This window comes from Balaenoptera ricei, chromosome 2 (assembly GCF_028023285.1).
Source record: "Balaenoptera ricei isolate mBalRic1 chromosome 2, mBalRic1.hap2, whole genome shotgun sequence".
Taxonomy (NCBI): domain Eukaryota; kingdom Metazoa; phylum Chordata; class Mammalia; order Artiodactyla; family Balaenopteridae; genus Balaenoptera; species Balaenoptera ricei.
In genome coordinates, this window is record NC_082640.1 from 16926106 (window position 1) to 16941380 (window position 15275).

At 35.6% G+C, this 15275-nt stretch overlaps 1 protein-coding gene across 2 annotated transcripts in view; it reads right to left on the bottom strand.

Annotated features, from left to right (window-relative positions):
• Nucleotides 1-5781: 5781 nt before the first annotated feature.
• The window catches only part of ITGB1 (integrin subunit beta 1), a 43158-nt gene continuing 33664 nt past the window's right edge, over nucleotides 5782-15275 (bottom strand). Inside the window, exons 14-17 of one of the 2 annotated variants that reach the window (XM_059911370.1) lie at nucleotides 15033-15265; nucleotides 12814-12980; nucleotides 11786-11866; nucleotides 5782-7020 (exon numbers count right to left, since the gene is read on the bottom strand). In XM_059911370.1, coding sequence (XP_059767353.1) covers nucleotides 11792-11866; nucleotides 12814-12980; nucleotides 15033-15265 — 475 coding nt within the window. In that variant the 3' untranslated portion in view covers nucleotides 5782-7020; nucleotides 11786-11791. The remainder of the gene's footprint in view (nucleotides 7021-11785; nucleotides 11867-12813; nucleotides 12981-15032; nucleotides 15266-15275) is intronic. The other variant, XM_059911378.1, reaches the window with a different exon arrangement.

Below are 15275 nucleotides of genomic sequence, written 5' to 3' on the forward strand. Positions count from 1 at the left end.
GAAAAAATAGAAAAAGAATGTGTACATTATTTTCAAATGTACATGGAATGTTGCCCAGGATAGATCACATGCTAAGCCACAAAACAGGTCCAGGTCCATCTGTGTTGCTGGGCAGAAATAGAGGGTATTATGTTTAGTAAAGTCAGTCTGATAGAGAAAGACAAACACTGTATGTTTTCACTTACATGTGGAATCTAAAAAGTAAAACAAATGAAAGAATATAACAAAACAAACTCACAGATACAGTCAACAAACCAGTGGTTACCACTGGGGAAAGGAGTTGGGGGAGTGGCAACATAGGGGAAGAGGATTAAGAGGTATAAACTACTATGTATAAAATAAGTAAACTACAAGGATGTAATGTACAGCACAGGGAATATAGCCAACATTTTATAGTAACTTTAAATGAAGTATAATCTATAAAAATACTGAATCACTATGCAGTACACCTAAAACTAATATAATACTATAAATCAACTACACTTCGACAAGAAGAGAAAAAAACAAAGACCAAAACCAAAAATCACAATGAGGGACTTCCCTGGTGGTACAGTGGTTAAGAATCTGCCTGCCAATGCAGGGGACACAGGTTCGATCCCTGGTCCGGGAAGATCCCACATGCCACAGAGCAACTAAGCCCGTGCACCACAACTACTGAGCCTGCTTTCTAGAGCCCATGAGCCACAACTACTGAAGCCCACGCACCCTAGAGCCCGCGTGCCACAACAACTGAGCCCGCATGCCACACTTACTGAAGCCTGCACACTCTAGGGCCTGCATGCTGCAACTACTGAAGCCCACGCACCTAGAGCCTGTGCTCCGCAACAAGAGAAGCCACCGCAATGAGAAGCCCACGCACCGTAATGAAGTGTAGCCCCTGCTCGCCACAACTAGAGGAAGCCTGCACACAGCAACAAAGACCCAATGCAGCCAAAAATAAATAAAATTAAATTTTAAAAAAGTCACAATACCTTTCACTTGTTAAGAATGACTATTATGAAAAAGGCAAAAGATAAGTGTCAGAAAGGATGTGCAGAAAAGGGAATCCTTGCGCGCCACTAGTGGAAATGTAAATTGGTTCAGCTACTATGGAAATCAGTATGGAGGTTCCTCAAAAAATTAAGAATTATCATATGATTCAGCAATTTCACTTCTGGTTATGTATCCAAAGGATACTAAAATATTAATCTGAAAAGATATGTGCACCCCTATTTTCATTGCAGCATTATTTACCAATAGCTAAGACGTTGAAATAACCTAAGCATCCACCAACAGATGAATGGATAAAGAAAATGTGGCATATATATATGATGGGATATTATTCAGCCATGAAAAAAGAAATCTTGCCACAAAATAAATCAACCTGGAGGGCATTATACTAAGTTAAATAAGTCAAAGAAGGACAAATACTGTATGATCTCACTCATGTGGAATCTAAGAAAACTGAACCCATAGCAACAGAGAACAGACTGTGGTTGCCATAGGCTGGGGGTGGGGTAAATGGGTGAAGATGGTGAAAGGGCACAAACTTTACAGTTGTAAGATGAAGTTCTAGTGATGTACAGCCTGTTGACTGTGGTTAACAATACTGCACTGTATATTTCAAAGTTGCTAAGAGAGTAGGTTTTAGAAGTTCTCACCAGATTACATAAGAAATTTTAACTACGTGAGGTGATGGATGTGTTAAATACCCTTATTCTGGTGGTCATTTTACAGCATATGAATGGATAAAATCATTGTTGTACACCTTAAACTTACACGATGTCATATCAATTATATCTCAATAAAGTTAGGAAAAGAAGTTTTTAAAAAGTTACAAAGAAAAAAATTACATTTGCAATGTTGTGCAACCATCACCACTATTTCCAAAATTTTTCATCACCCCAAATAGAAACTCTGTAACCATGAGCAATAGCTCCCCCTTTCCAATCCCTTCCAGCCCCAGGTAACTTCTCACCTATTTTGTCTGTATGAATTTGCCTAGTAAGGATATTTCCTATAATTAGTCATACAATATTTGTCCTTTTATGTCTGATTTATTTCACTTAACATGTTTTCAAGGTTCATCCCTGTCACAGCATGTATTAGAGCTTCCTTCCTTTCTATGGCTAAGTAATATTCCATTGGTTGTATATGCCACATTTTGGGTACCCATTTATCTGCTGATGGACACTTGGGTTGTTTCTACCTTTTGGCTAATGTGAATAATGCTGCAATAAGTATTGGTATATAAGTATCCGTTCCACCAGCAATGTACAAGACTTCTAAATTTTCTACATTCTCACCAACACTTGTTACTTTCCACTTTTTTTAAATTACTGCCATCCTAGTAGGTGTGAAGTGGTATTTCACTGTGGTTTTCATTTGCATTTCCCTGATGGCTAATTATGTAGAGTATCTTTTCATGTGCTTGTTGGGCATTTCTGTATCTTCTTTGGAGAAATGTCTACTCAAGTCCTTTGCCCATTTATAATTTAGTTTGTCTTGTTGTTGTTGAGTTGTAGTTCTTTATATATTCTATATATTAATTTCTTATCAGATATTTAATTTACAAATATTTGCTCCCATTCTGTACATTTTATCACTTTCTTAATAAAGTGTCCTTTAATGCACAAGTTTTAAATTTTGATGAAGCCCAATTCATACATTTTTTTCTTTTGTTGCTCATCCTTGTGGTATCACGTTTAAGAATCTGTGGCCAAACCCAAGGTCATGAAGATTTACCATGTTTCCTTCTAAGAATCTTATGGTATTAGCTCTTGGGTCATCGATCCATTTTGAGCTAATTTTTTTATGTGGTGTGAGATGGGGTGGTCCAATTTCATTCTTTTGCATGTGAAAATCCAGTTAGCCAGAATCATCTGTTGAAGACTTTTTTGTTCATTGAATAGGCTTGGCACCCTTGTTGAAAATCAACTGCCCATGTGTGTATGCATTAGACAACTCATCTGAGATGTAAAACGGAATAGAGAACAGATGATAACTCGCATATTTGTTAGTGATGGGAATGATCTAGAAGAGAGAGGGAAATCAATAATGCAGGAAAGGGGAAGCACACTGTTTTAATAGTCAAGAGGGGATGGTACTGAAGATATAAGTGGAAGGACTGACCTTGGAGTACAGAGTTTATAAGAACTGGCAGGAAGGCAGAGTGTATCACTGCAAATGCTGCTAGGTAGGTAGTAGCGGTAACTTAGGGAAATGAATCCCACCTATTCAACAAATACTTACAGTCACCTACTTTATGACAGACGTTGTTCCAGGGATTCAATGATGAATCAAAACACACCGGGTCCTATATTCTTGGAGCTATCAAATCTAGGGATAAGACAGAAACATCAACTACAAAGGACGTGTGGTAGGATTGAGGATGTGAAAGTGGAGCTGGAAATGGGGGCGTTGGGACAATATAATCAAATCCATGTTTTAAAATGGTTGCTGAGGGGCCAGTTACTTAGCTACTGAAGGAGACCCGAATGTTGGTCTATCGCCCAGGAAAAATTCTGATCAGTAAGCAACATTAACATAACATTGTTATCAATAAGTAACATCAACAACATATCACCTACTACACATTAAATTGAAGACAATGCTGTCTTCTAACAGTTCTATAAACTATTACAGTATTGAATAAAATTATGGGATTTAAATATTCAGAATAGTGTTTCCTCTCACAAAGTGATCCTTAATTAACTCTTGTTTAATATACCAGTCTATTTTAGAATTAGTCCTGAGACCAAAAACCCAGAGTAGGTAGAATACAAGTAAAATTAAATGAAATACCACTAAATACCTTTCATGGAAACTCTATACCCTTGAAAAATTCATGTAAGATCTTAACACAGTTAAAATTCAGTGAAGACTTAGATTGTAGAAGGAAATTAAATAAAAAGATAGTTACTACCTGTGGATTTAACTAATATTTGTCTTGTGATTCACCCTAGCATTTTGTACATTTTGATATGTATGACGACTTACCATCCTCACAGTGGTGGAGGCTTAATGGGCTATCTAATCTAATCCAGCCTCAAAATCTGCTCCCATGGATCACTCACTCAGAAGCCACTTCCACATCGGCCTAAATTCTCAGGAGAATCCTGGGACATGAGAGCTGTACAGAGAGCCAGTGAACTGTCTCTATAGGCTCCAGAAGAGTCCTGGAGATACTTGCTGTTTCTGAACTCCTATGAACTTAGTAGGTCAGAAATAACTTAAGTTTTCAAGGACACAGGCAAAAAAACAAAGACAAATGGCCTCTATTCAATAAGGTTACCTCTCAAACTCTAGTGAGCAACAGTGGAGGGGGAAAAAGACAATTCCAAAATCAGAAGTTGACCACAGTGCTTTTTAACTAGTATGATGAACTGTTCTTGTGGCTCAAGGTCTTATCTGGGCGTGTTTATCAAAGAATTTATAAAGTTATCCTCTGCAAAAGAGTAAGAAAACTTTGTAAAATGTCAGAGAATCACTGCAAAATATGCCACTGTTGACACTTACACATGATACCTAACATTTCATCAATTTTCAAAATAAAGAGTTTGAATGAAAAAAAAATTTACAACTGTTATTTTCTTTCAGGACTCATTAATTTTTGGAAAGCACTTCACTGGAGGTCAAAATGTACTATTTGCTAGGAAAATAAAAAATATTTTAGTGACAAAGTTCTATGTGGTTTCAAAGCTAATTATCAATCTCTTAGACTGTGTTTTGAAACTGCCAGTTTTAAGCCTAAAATTATTCAAATGCCAATGCTGTTATGGTCAGCGTGAGAAATAAATTCTATACAATTCCTCCAGCTTCCAAATAAAAGGATTTTTATAGTCAGAAAATCTATTTATAAATTATAATATAAAATTTAAAATTCACCATATTTCAGCATCAAAAACATATGCCAGGAAAAAGAATCATGTATTGAATATAACAGAAAATAGGCTCTGTTCCTATTTATAAAAAAATCTCATTATAAAAGCAAACTTGTGGAGCAGAAATATGGAATTCAGTTCATCTGGTTATGCCTCAGGTGTAAGGAAATGCGTTGAACCAAGCGGCAGTGTGGGTGGTGGGAATGGAAAATGAAACAGGTGAAATGGATAGTTCGTGAAAGAGGTAATTTTTCTCATAAAGATGTATAATTCTCAACTGAAAGATGATTTAGTCTAAGCTAGGAAATACATTTAAGTGGAACAGGTAAAAAAGATACCAATTTTTAAAAATGGGAGGGGCACTGCAAATGTGAGAGGCTGGTAAAGTTGAAACTTTTACCACAATCCTCTCCCCAAATCTCTGACACTTATTGTATCGTTCCAGGAAGGGATATATTTCTTTCAATAAGCTTCACACAAGTATTTTTTATGGATACATATATTTTCTAACATAAATAAACCAAAGCCAAATGAAAATAAAAACTTACTTATCAGAAACGTAACAATTCCCTGTCTATATCTTAAATAAAATGATATAATTTCCAGCTTCTAGTTAATAGCTCTATGAGGATGTTCATAAAGAGTCAATTCTGCTTAATATAGGGATGAAACCTATCTCCTAGGGAGGGAAGAGAAGGGGGTGGAGAGAAGGGGATTTATCCAGTATTATATAGAGAGCCCAAAGACAGTCTGAAATTTTATTCTACCATCTCTCTCCTCCTTCCTTCCCTTCCTTCTTTCCTTCTCTCTTTTAGTCTAAGTAAAATACCCAATGACCAGGAATTTTCTGTCAATCTCTCTAAGCTATAAAAATTTTAGGCACACAAACTGACAAAATATATAAAACCCAAACATCCAATTTAAATATTTTAGGCATTTTTATTTAATAAATAACTTCAGTAAATAGCACTGTAAAAAGTGAACTGTTAAAATTAAAAGGCACTTAAAATAAGAATGTGACTACTATGAAACCAAACAGGAAATTCAAACAGTGAGAAGTAAATATACACTGGTCTGTTACAGCACTAATTGAAATTAAGAATTGCTTAATTGATGGCTGTTGCATAAGCCATAGTACAATTTCACATGGTCATTAAAAAGGCAAATGTACAGCTAAAACATCAATGAAAAAGTACTGATAAAAAAAAGTCTTACCCAAAATTGCAAACAAATACATTAAATGATTAGAAGAGGTGATAAAAAGCACCAGGCTTTAAACAAAATAAAATGAATAAAATAAAATAAATTCACCCAGAGGTCCCCAATTCAGCAAATACTATGTAAATTAAGGCCTTTATATAAATCAAGGACTTTTTTTTTTGCAGAAAATTCCCCAATACTTCTATCCAAGGCTTGAATTTAAAAAAAGAAGGCATAAAAGTTACCAAGATTAAGTAACTCTTAAAATGGCACACAGGTTTTAAAGCTATGTTTTCCCTTCCTAACTCTGACTTTTCCCATGGCCTTTGTAGATCAAATAGTTCATTATTTCACACGAGTAACTCCCAACATACTCATCTTTCAGATATATCATGTCATCAGTCATGTCTAATAAGGAAAATAACAAAATAATAAATTTAAAACAATTCTAAACTAGCTAGAAGGACATTCACTTTGGATTCTGTATAACTGAAAAGTGACATATCTGCAAAGCGAGAAATCAGTTTTAATACTTGATTAACAGAAACTCTCATCATACTCATTACTTTAACTACTGCCCTTTCAATCACTCTAGAAATATCACTTAATCCACTAAGAGCTGGATTTCAACAGTCCAGGAGGAAAAGGTCAAAAAGGCACAATGCAACCTTAGATGATAAGGAAAACCATCCTGTCTCAAGTCTTCTGTCAGTCCCTGGCATTGATTATAACATTATTTTCAAAATAATTAAAAAATTTTCAAATTATACATATTGTACACTTTCAGAACCTGCCCATGAGAGAACCACAGCAACACTGCCCTGAAACTACCTTGCTGTGGCTGTGGAATTACTACTTTGCACTCAGTGTTGTGGATACGCAAAGGCAGCGCTCATTTTCCCTCATACTTCGGGTTGACAACAGTTGTCACAGCACTCTTATAAATAGGATTTTCACCCTAAAAAAAAGAGAAAAGTTATCAGTCGCTCTACTGAAGTCATATAACATTATTTATAAGACAATATTAAAAGTAAAGATCGTTTTCAGAAGTCATTTCCATTTTATCTGTCCAGGTATCACACTGAATTTTTTAAAAGGCATTAAAAAGTTTACACAGAAGTTGAAAATGAAGGCTTTGCCCTACAAAGTCTAAAGGTACCCCTGTCCTCTGGCATTATTTCCTTTCTGAGCCATTCCTCCACTGGAGGATGTGCTGTTAACGGCTTCTCTCTTTTAAACTGGTTTTGAATGCCTGTCTTGAAACTAATTTTGAACTTGAGGAATTCTTCTGCCATCAACTGCCTGATTCGTAACCCTTTACTGTGCACAAAGGTGCATGATAATGAACAGACTCCTTGGCTTTCATCTCTCTGAGGGAGATATTCTTCTGAGGCTCTGCCACAAAAGTTGCGGAGAGTTCTGGGGTAAGACTGTCACAGTGTCACTGCGGGCACAGTACCTCCACCAAGGCATCACACTGCCGCATTTGCTTAGACAAAAATAATTTCCATTCTTCATGAAATAACTGCTATTCTTCAATATCGTACTGATGAAATGTTTTATTTTATTGTTAATACTGTATTTTACTAAAGAGTACTGAAATCAAGCCCAGTAAATGACTCCAAGCCATAAACACAAGAGATTTTTCAATATCCAAAACTTTACTGACACTGATGTTTTAAAACAGGAAAATAACATACATCCCCATGCTATCATTTTCTTAAAAAATTCTCTTATGCTAAGTGATACATTTAAATATCTGCTACAGCATTCTTTCTCCTGCTTGAAAGTCAAATGAGAAATATGGCCAAATATTCCTATCTCAGAGGAAATAACAGTGAGTACAAATGAAACAAATATTAAAGAAAAACTTAAAACATTTAAAATTTTAGGCAAAAATTAAGATTTTGAAATGCTGTTTAGTTTTATATCTTACTATAGAACCATTTGAGGTGATTTCAAAAAATATAGGAAGCATCTAAACAGTAATTTTTGCTTTTAAATTTTATTCACACTTCACTGCAGGTTATATTTGGATATAGTTTTCATTGCCACAATTTCTGCCTCCTAGGAGGGTACAGTTTGGTGGATGACAAACATGAAGATAAATTAAGGCGCTCTGAAATAGTACAAAAGAGAATTATGTACATAAAAAGGGAACAGTATAAGAAAAAAGGGATTGACTCTGAGAAGATCAGGGATATTGTCAAAATGAAACTGTAGATAAAACATTGAAAGGTATATAGACACACATACACATGCAGTCAAGGTGCTGGGAAAAGAATGGCACAGTTAGGTAGAAATATACATAGTTCAGAAGTTTTTAAGGGTGCATGTGTATGTTTTGAGGAGTGGGGAAGGGAAAGGAGACAAGAAAGAAGACAGCGCCAGATCACGAAAGGTCCTGTGTGCCATGCTAAAAAGACTGAATTTATCTTGCAGACAGGAAATCACTGAGGGAAAATGAAACATATAAGGGCTGGGTCTTGAGAGACACCAAATAAACCACTATGACTTCAGCTTAGCAGTGAGCCTGGATACCAACTGAAACGTGACAATGTGCCTTAGCCCCACCCCACAAAACACAATTTGACCAGTCATTTCTGAAACATGGAGGAACTCAGGATCCCTCAGAGGCAAACATCATATAATCTGGATGATAAAAAGTCACATAGGATATCAAACTCTGAGCTCTAATCCCAACTGGAGCTAAAATATGATTATACAGACATTGTAGCAGACATTTCATAATGGAGACCGGAGTCTGGATCCTGGCGACTACATTGCTAATGAGTGATCAGTACAAGTAAGTTACATTCTTTATTTCCACCTTCCTATTATATGAGGCTAGGACTGACCATTCTTTCAAATATGCTAGGAAAATAAATTACCATTTAATTGTTTCTTTAAACTAATGCATTAGATAAATCTAATGTTTAATACTTAAAAATTGTAAGGGAGGTAACAACAACAACAAAAAATGGAGAACAACAACAACAACAAAACACCTAAGTTATAGATGAATCCAAAGTACGATTTATATGGCAGAACTTACCTTTGGAGAAAAGTTTGCCATTTCATATTCACAAACATTTATACTTATTATTTCAAAGTCCATCCAAACAAAATTTTAACATGCAAGGTTAGAGGTAAAATTAAATTATCTGCGTTGGGCATCACCTTAAATGAAGGTAAGCTAAAATAATGCAGATTAGTTCCCATGTTCAGAGTGCAACCCCTCCCCATCCCAACAAAAAGCAAAGCCTATTTAAATCAAGAGAACAGGGTTATGTTCAGCAGTTACGTCCTCTGTTCTCAGTAAACGTCATCCGTGTGCTCCCTCTGGAAGGGCGGACACTGTGGTGACAGCATCATTTCTGTAGTGTATTAGAAATGCAGTGCACAACCGTGGGGATTAGCAGCCCACATTTAGTGTGCTTAACAGCTGTAACAATTACAAAGCTGACGATCTGATTTCTTTAATGTACCTACATAAGTGGTCTTATGTGCTGAAATAATCAGAGTGCCTATTATCTGAAATATGTTAATGATATAATTAACTGACTGGCAACCTTGGTCCCATATTGGAAAAGTGCTTTATAAGCCATGATTTGTTTTAATTTCTTAATGCTCATTCATTAATTTCTATTGTTTATTTCTACTTTAATTTTTCTTGAGAAAACATCTCAAAATAACCTGTAGCCATTAATTTGCCTGGATTTCACTAATGAATAAAGAAATTTTTACAAAACTTTCACAGCTTGAATTGCTCAAAATGCTTATATTGGCTGAAGAAGTAATACTGTAGCCAAAAATTGACTTAACAATGAAAACATTAAGTTTCACTATTAATTATTGATAATTTCCTTCAAAGCACAATTTAACATACAGCAAAGGTGAAAATTTCTCCTTTCAATAGGAGATATAGAAATTTTTCTCATATAAGAAGTAACCGTAAGAAAGTGTCAATATTTGATTGTTTTTGACAGGGAGGGAGGGAGGGAGGGAAATCAGCAAATCAGTTTCCTTCTAAAAATGACGTTCTGTAAAGCATTAAGTGAGAAAGAAAAGAATGTATCAAATCTCATACTAACAGGAAAACGTACCAAACTACCCATATATGAACCTGACAATAATTTTCTGCCATCAAATTTAACTTTGCCATTTCAAAAGTCTTAAAATCTGCTTAGAAATAAAAGAAAAATCTGACAATGGTTTCTAATGTTATCGGTACTTCCTGTATCTCTTAAAAATATTAAACATTCCTGTACTTTAACACCTTGTTATTATAAGTACACTTCTCAGCAGAGTAAATAAGCAAATCTGCAGTGTTGGTTTCTAGGTAACAAAGTGATCTCCCAGTTACAATGTCTGCCCAAAACAGTAGTGCTAGAGTAACACTAACACCATTAAGTTAACCAGAAATATCAAAAACTGTCATTTTCTGTAAAGAGTGATCTCCCTCTTCCTAACCAGGTAACAGCGTCTCCCGAAGACACTGACTGCTACTAATACAAGGTAGTGGTTAAGAACCTGGACCCTGGAGCCCAGGGGCCTGGGTTTGAATCTCAGCTCTTCCACTAACTAGCCCTGCGAACTTAGCCAAGTTACTGAACCCTTCTGTGCCTCAGTTTTCCAATATGTGAAATAAGAATAAAAGTAGTTAGGAAAGGAAAGAAGAGTTCTGGATCAGCAGTCAGGAGAACTGGTTCTAATCACAATCTTTTTATCGGAGAGTTTTAGGGGCTTACATAATTATATTAAAACATGCTAGAAGCACTTCATGAAAATTCAGTTACAAGGAAGAAGCCTGTCCGCTACTGCTAAAAGAGAAAATGATAAATTTGTCATCCAGGTAAAGCATACACTCACCAAAATAACTTACCCTAGCTTAGAGAATACGTTAACCAAGCTTTATTACCACTATGAAATTTTCAACTAAGTTTTTATTTAAAACTATAATAGGATTTTTCTCTTTAAAGTCTTTGTTACCTTTCAAAAAAAGTTCAGTGTTAACTTTGAATATTAGAATTATTCAATAACTAAGAAGAAGAAATATATATAAATAAAAGGTTCTGATTTTTAAAGGAATTTTAAATTACAGTCAAGAACTAAAGATTTTCAAAATATTTCTAGAATCAATAATGATGACACTGTAGTTATATATTATACAAATGTTATACCAGGTTACATTTATTCTATTTTGAGCTTTAGTTTTCATGTTCGCTTTTCATTGTTTCACCCTAAAACTTACATATAATAATTTGTTATATTATTATAAGGATAATAATACTACCTAAAGCAAAGGACTCTAGTAAGGATTGTAACTGACAGGCTGCTATCATACACTACAGTCATTAGCCAAGAACAACCACACCAAACAGTATCACTACTGACTCCATGTTAAAGCTCTGGGAAGTGACCCAGTGCCATTCTACTTACTAAGTGCAAGAGCTGGGACTCAACCCAGGTCTCTCTGATCACAAAGCACATTCTCTTTTCACTACAACACAGCTGCTGCTTCTATACCATAAAGCTTAATCCAAAGCCCCTCTAAACACTAACTCTGTATTAACACACAAAAAGAGAAGCCATAGTATAGCCATATAAATAAAGCCAGACTTAAAAAAACAAAAAAGGCAGCAATAGTGATAAAGGACACACAGTGCAGTAAAAAGGATAAATTTCACATGCAAAGACAGAAAATGAAAGAAAATACGAACGGCAACTTAGAGACCAGCTTTACGTCCATAGTTTGGATTCTTGAAATTATTAATAGGACTCTTGTAAATCGGATTTTCTTGCTAAAGTAAAAGAAATAGTTTCTAATGATTTCATCAGAAAAAAGCTGACATGTATAGTGTTTAAACACTATAAAAGAGAATTTTTACTATTTTTACACTTCCAAAATTAATTTTTTAAAAAAACCCAAGCAAATTGTAGTAAAATGCAAATGACTAAAATTCATTTACAATTTAACAATACTGAAGATTGCCACTGCTTTTTTGTATCAAAAGATGAATACACGAAGGCCAACGCTTGGCCACCGCGGCCTCTCACCCCACGCTTCAAAGCACTAAATGCTGGCATCAACTTTCATCACTTACAGCTTCTAAATTTTTATAAAGCCAGGTTTATTAAGTTGTAAAATTACAGAGAATAAAAATACCCTTTTTAAGTACATAGTTCCATGAATTCTCAAATGTATAAACACACCCACAATGAAGATCATCTCAAGATCCCTCGGGCCCCTTCCCCCAGCTCCAGCCCCTGCAAACCACTGGATCTCATTTCTGCCTCTAGAGTTTTACCTTTTCCAGACTGTCACATAAGTGGAATCATACAGTATGTAGCCTTTTGAGTCTGGCTGCTTTCTGCTTAGGTTTCTTTGTTGGGGGAAAAGAAAAAGAGAAAAAGCTTTCTACTGAATAGCTTTCTATTACTTAGGATTCTATTTGACATGAGAAAAAAAAAGGCAGAAGAGCAGATTTAAGATTAAAATTATTAAGGAAATAAAAACATTGACCACAGTAACCAGAAGAAACATTCTTATAATTGTTTTGTTTTAATGGGATATACTTAAAAGATATACTTTTCTATTTTTCACTAAATGCCAGTTTTCTGAATAATAAATTTTGGGGGGAATAAAATGTTTAAAGGACTTTAATAATCAGCTTTAGCGCTAATAAGTCTTAGAAGTGTTACATTTGCTTTATGAATCACCCTCCTTTTTAGATGATTTCCAACTTACCGTGTCCCATTTGGCATTCATTTTTTCCTTTTCAAATTTGGCAAATTCCCTTCTGTCATGAATGATCATTAAAAGCTTCCAAATCAGCAGCAATGCAAGGCCAATAAGAACAATTCCAGCAACCACACCTGCTACAATTGGAATAATGTCTGGACCAGTGGGGCACTCTGTAAAGTAAGACGCAAAGGATGAGCACATAAGGGATGAGAACGTGAAGGTACAGCCAAAATTACAAAGAGCTGGGCAGTCTCATAAAAAAACACACAGGAATTAAAATCCCAAGATAAGTGAATGTACACTATCCCAAAGAATCTATAAAAAAGATACTAGAAGTAACAGATGGGTTTACAAGACCCCAGCATACATGATCAATAAAGAAAAGTCATGTATTTCTATGTATTATATAGAAATTGATTTCTACAATTTGGAAATTGAAATTTAGAAAATAGTATTTTCTACAATAGCACCAAAAATCATGATATACCTATGTATAAATCTAAGAAAATATGTGCAAGATTTACATGCTAAAAATTACTAAACACTGATGAAAAAAAGACCTGAATAAATGGAGAGAGATTCCACATTCATGGATTAGAAGACTCAACATTGTTAAAATGTCAATTCTCCCCCAATTTTTTTTTTAATTAATTAATTTATTTTTATTTTTGGCTGCACTGGGTCTTCGTTGCTGTGCGTGGGCTTTCTCTAGTTGCAGCAAGCGGGGGCTACTCTTCGTTGACATGTATAGTGCACGGGCTTCTCATTGCAGTGGCTTCTCCTGTTGTGGAGCATGGGCTCTAGGTGCACAGGCTCAGTAGTTGTGGCACAAGGGCTCTGGAGCGCAGGCCCAGTAGTTGTGGCGCACGGGCTTAGTCGCTCTGCGGCATGTGGGATCTTCCTGGACCAGGGCTCGAACCCATGTCCCCTGCACTGGCAGGTGGATTCTTAACCACTGTGCCACCAGGGAAGTCCCTCCCCCAATTTGATCTATAAACTCAATGCTATCCCAATCAAAATCCTGGCAGGATGTGTAGATATCAAGCAAGTTTATTCTAAAATTTACAAAGAAGTAGGAGAACTAGGAAAGTGTTTCAAAAGCACTTTCAGAAAAGAACAAAGTTGGACAACTTATATTACCAGATTTCAAAACTAGCTATGAAGCAACACTAACTGAGACAGTGTGGTATTGGCTAAAGGACAGATGCCTGGATTAATGGAACACAATCAAGAGTCAGAAACAGGCCCACATATATAAGCTCATCTCATTTTCAACCAAGGTGGAGAAAGGTCAACCTTTTCAACAAATGGTGCAAGAACGACTGGAAATCTACATATAAAAAACTGGACCTCACTCCATATACTAAGATCAGCTCACAGTGGGTTACGGACCTAAATGGAAAACCAGGAACTATAAAACTTTTAGAAGAAAACACAGGAGAAAAATCCTTATGAACTTGAATTAGGCAAAGAGTTCTAAGACATAATAGTAAAGAGCAAGATTTGTAAAAGAAAAACTTGGTAAATCGTAGTTCATCAAAATATAAGCTTCTGGTCTTCAAAAAACACTTAAGAAAATGAAAAGACAAGGAGGCACAGACTGTGAGACAGTATTTGAAAAATACATATGCAAAACAATACAGAGACTTTAAAAAAACAGTTTGGCTGTTTCTTCTGAAGTAAATATATGCCTCCAAAATCCATTCCTAATATTTATCCAGGAGAAATTAAAACTTACATTCCCATAAAAATCTGACCACAAATGTAGAAAATTCCAAAGTATATTAAAAGCACCCAGAAAAACTAAGATAAAAATGTTTCATCTTTTGAGAAGCTGAACAAATTCATGCTGTATAATATCCTTTAACAAATTATCTTTCCCAGTGTCCAAGCCTAAAATCAAGCTCATATTTAAATATCATGAATAACGATGGTACTCTTACCGAGAACCTGCTGTCAGGCACCGTGCTGAGGGCTTTGTGTGGGTTACTGCATTTACTCCTCAGACTCTCCATTCATAAAACTTAAAATCTGCTTTCTCTTTCCCTTATTTATTAATTAAATACTAGTTTAAGCTTTGAGAGATTAAAAGTGTCCCAACTTGGACATATAACAGTCCAGCTGGCAGTTGTTCCTAGATATTAGGGAAACTGCCAATAGCCCTAAGCAGTAAAAAGACATAAAAGAAAATGCAAAGAATTTTGAAATGATCAGATTTCTACCTGGAGTCTCTACAACATGAACAGTGGCCTCATTGTTCCCATTCACTGAATATGTGAAGTAGAACCAGCAGTCGTCAACGTCCTTCTCCTTACAATGGGACAGGGGATCGACCTGGCCTGGCTGGGGCAATTTGTCCCGATTTTCAACCTTGGTAATGTTGAAATGTGAACATTCCTGAGCACACGTGTCCTTCTTTTCTCCTTTGTTGAAGGCTCGGCACTGAACACATTCTCTGTTAAAAT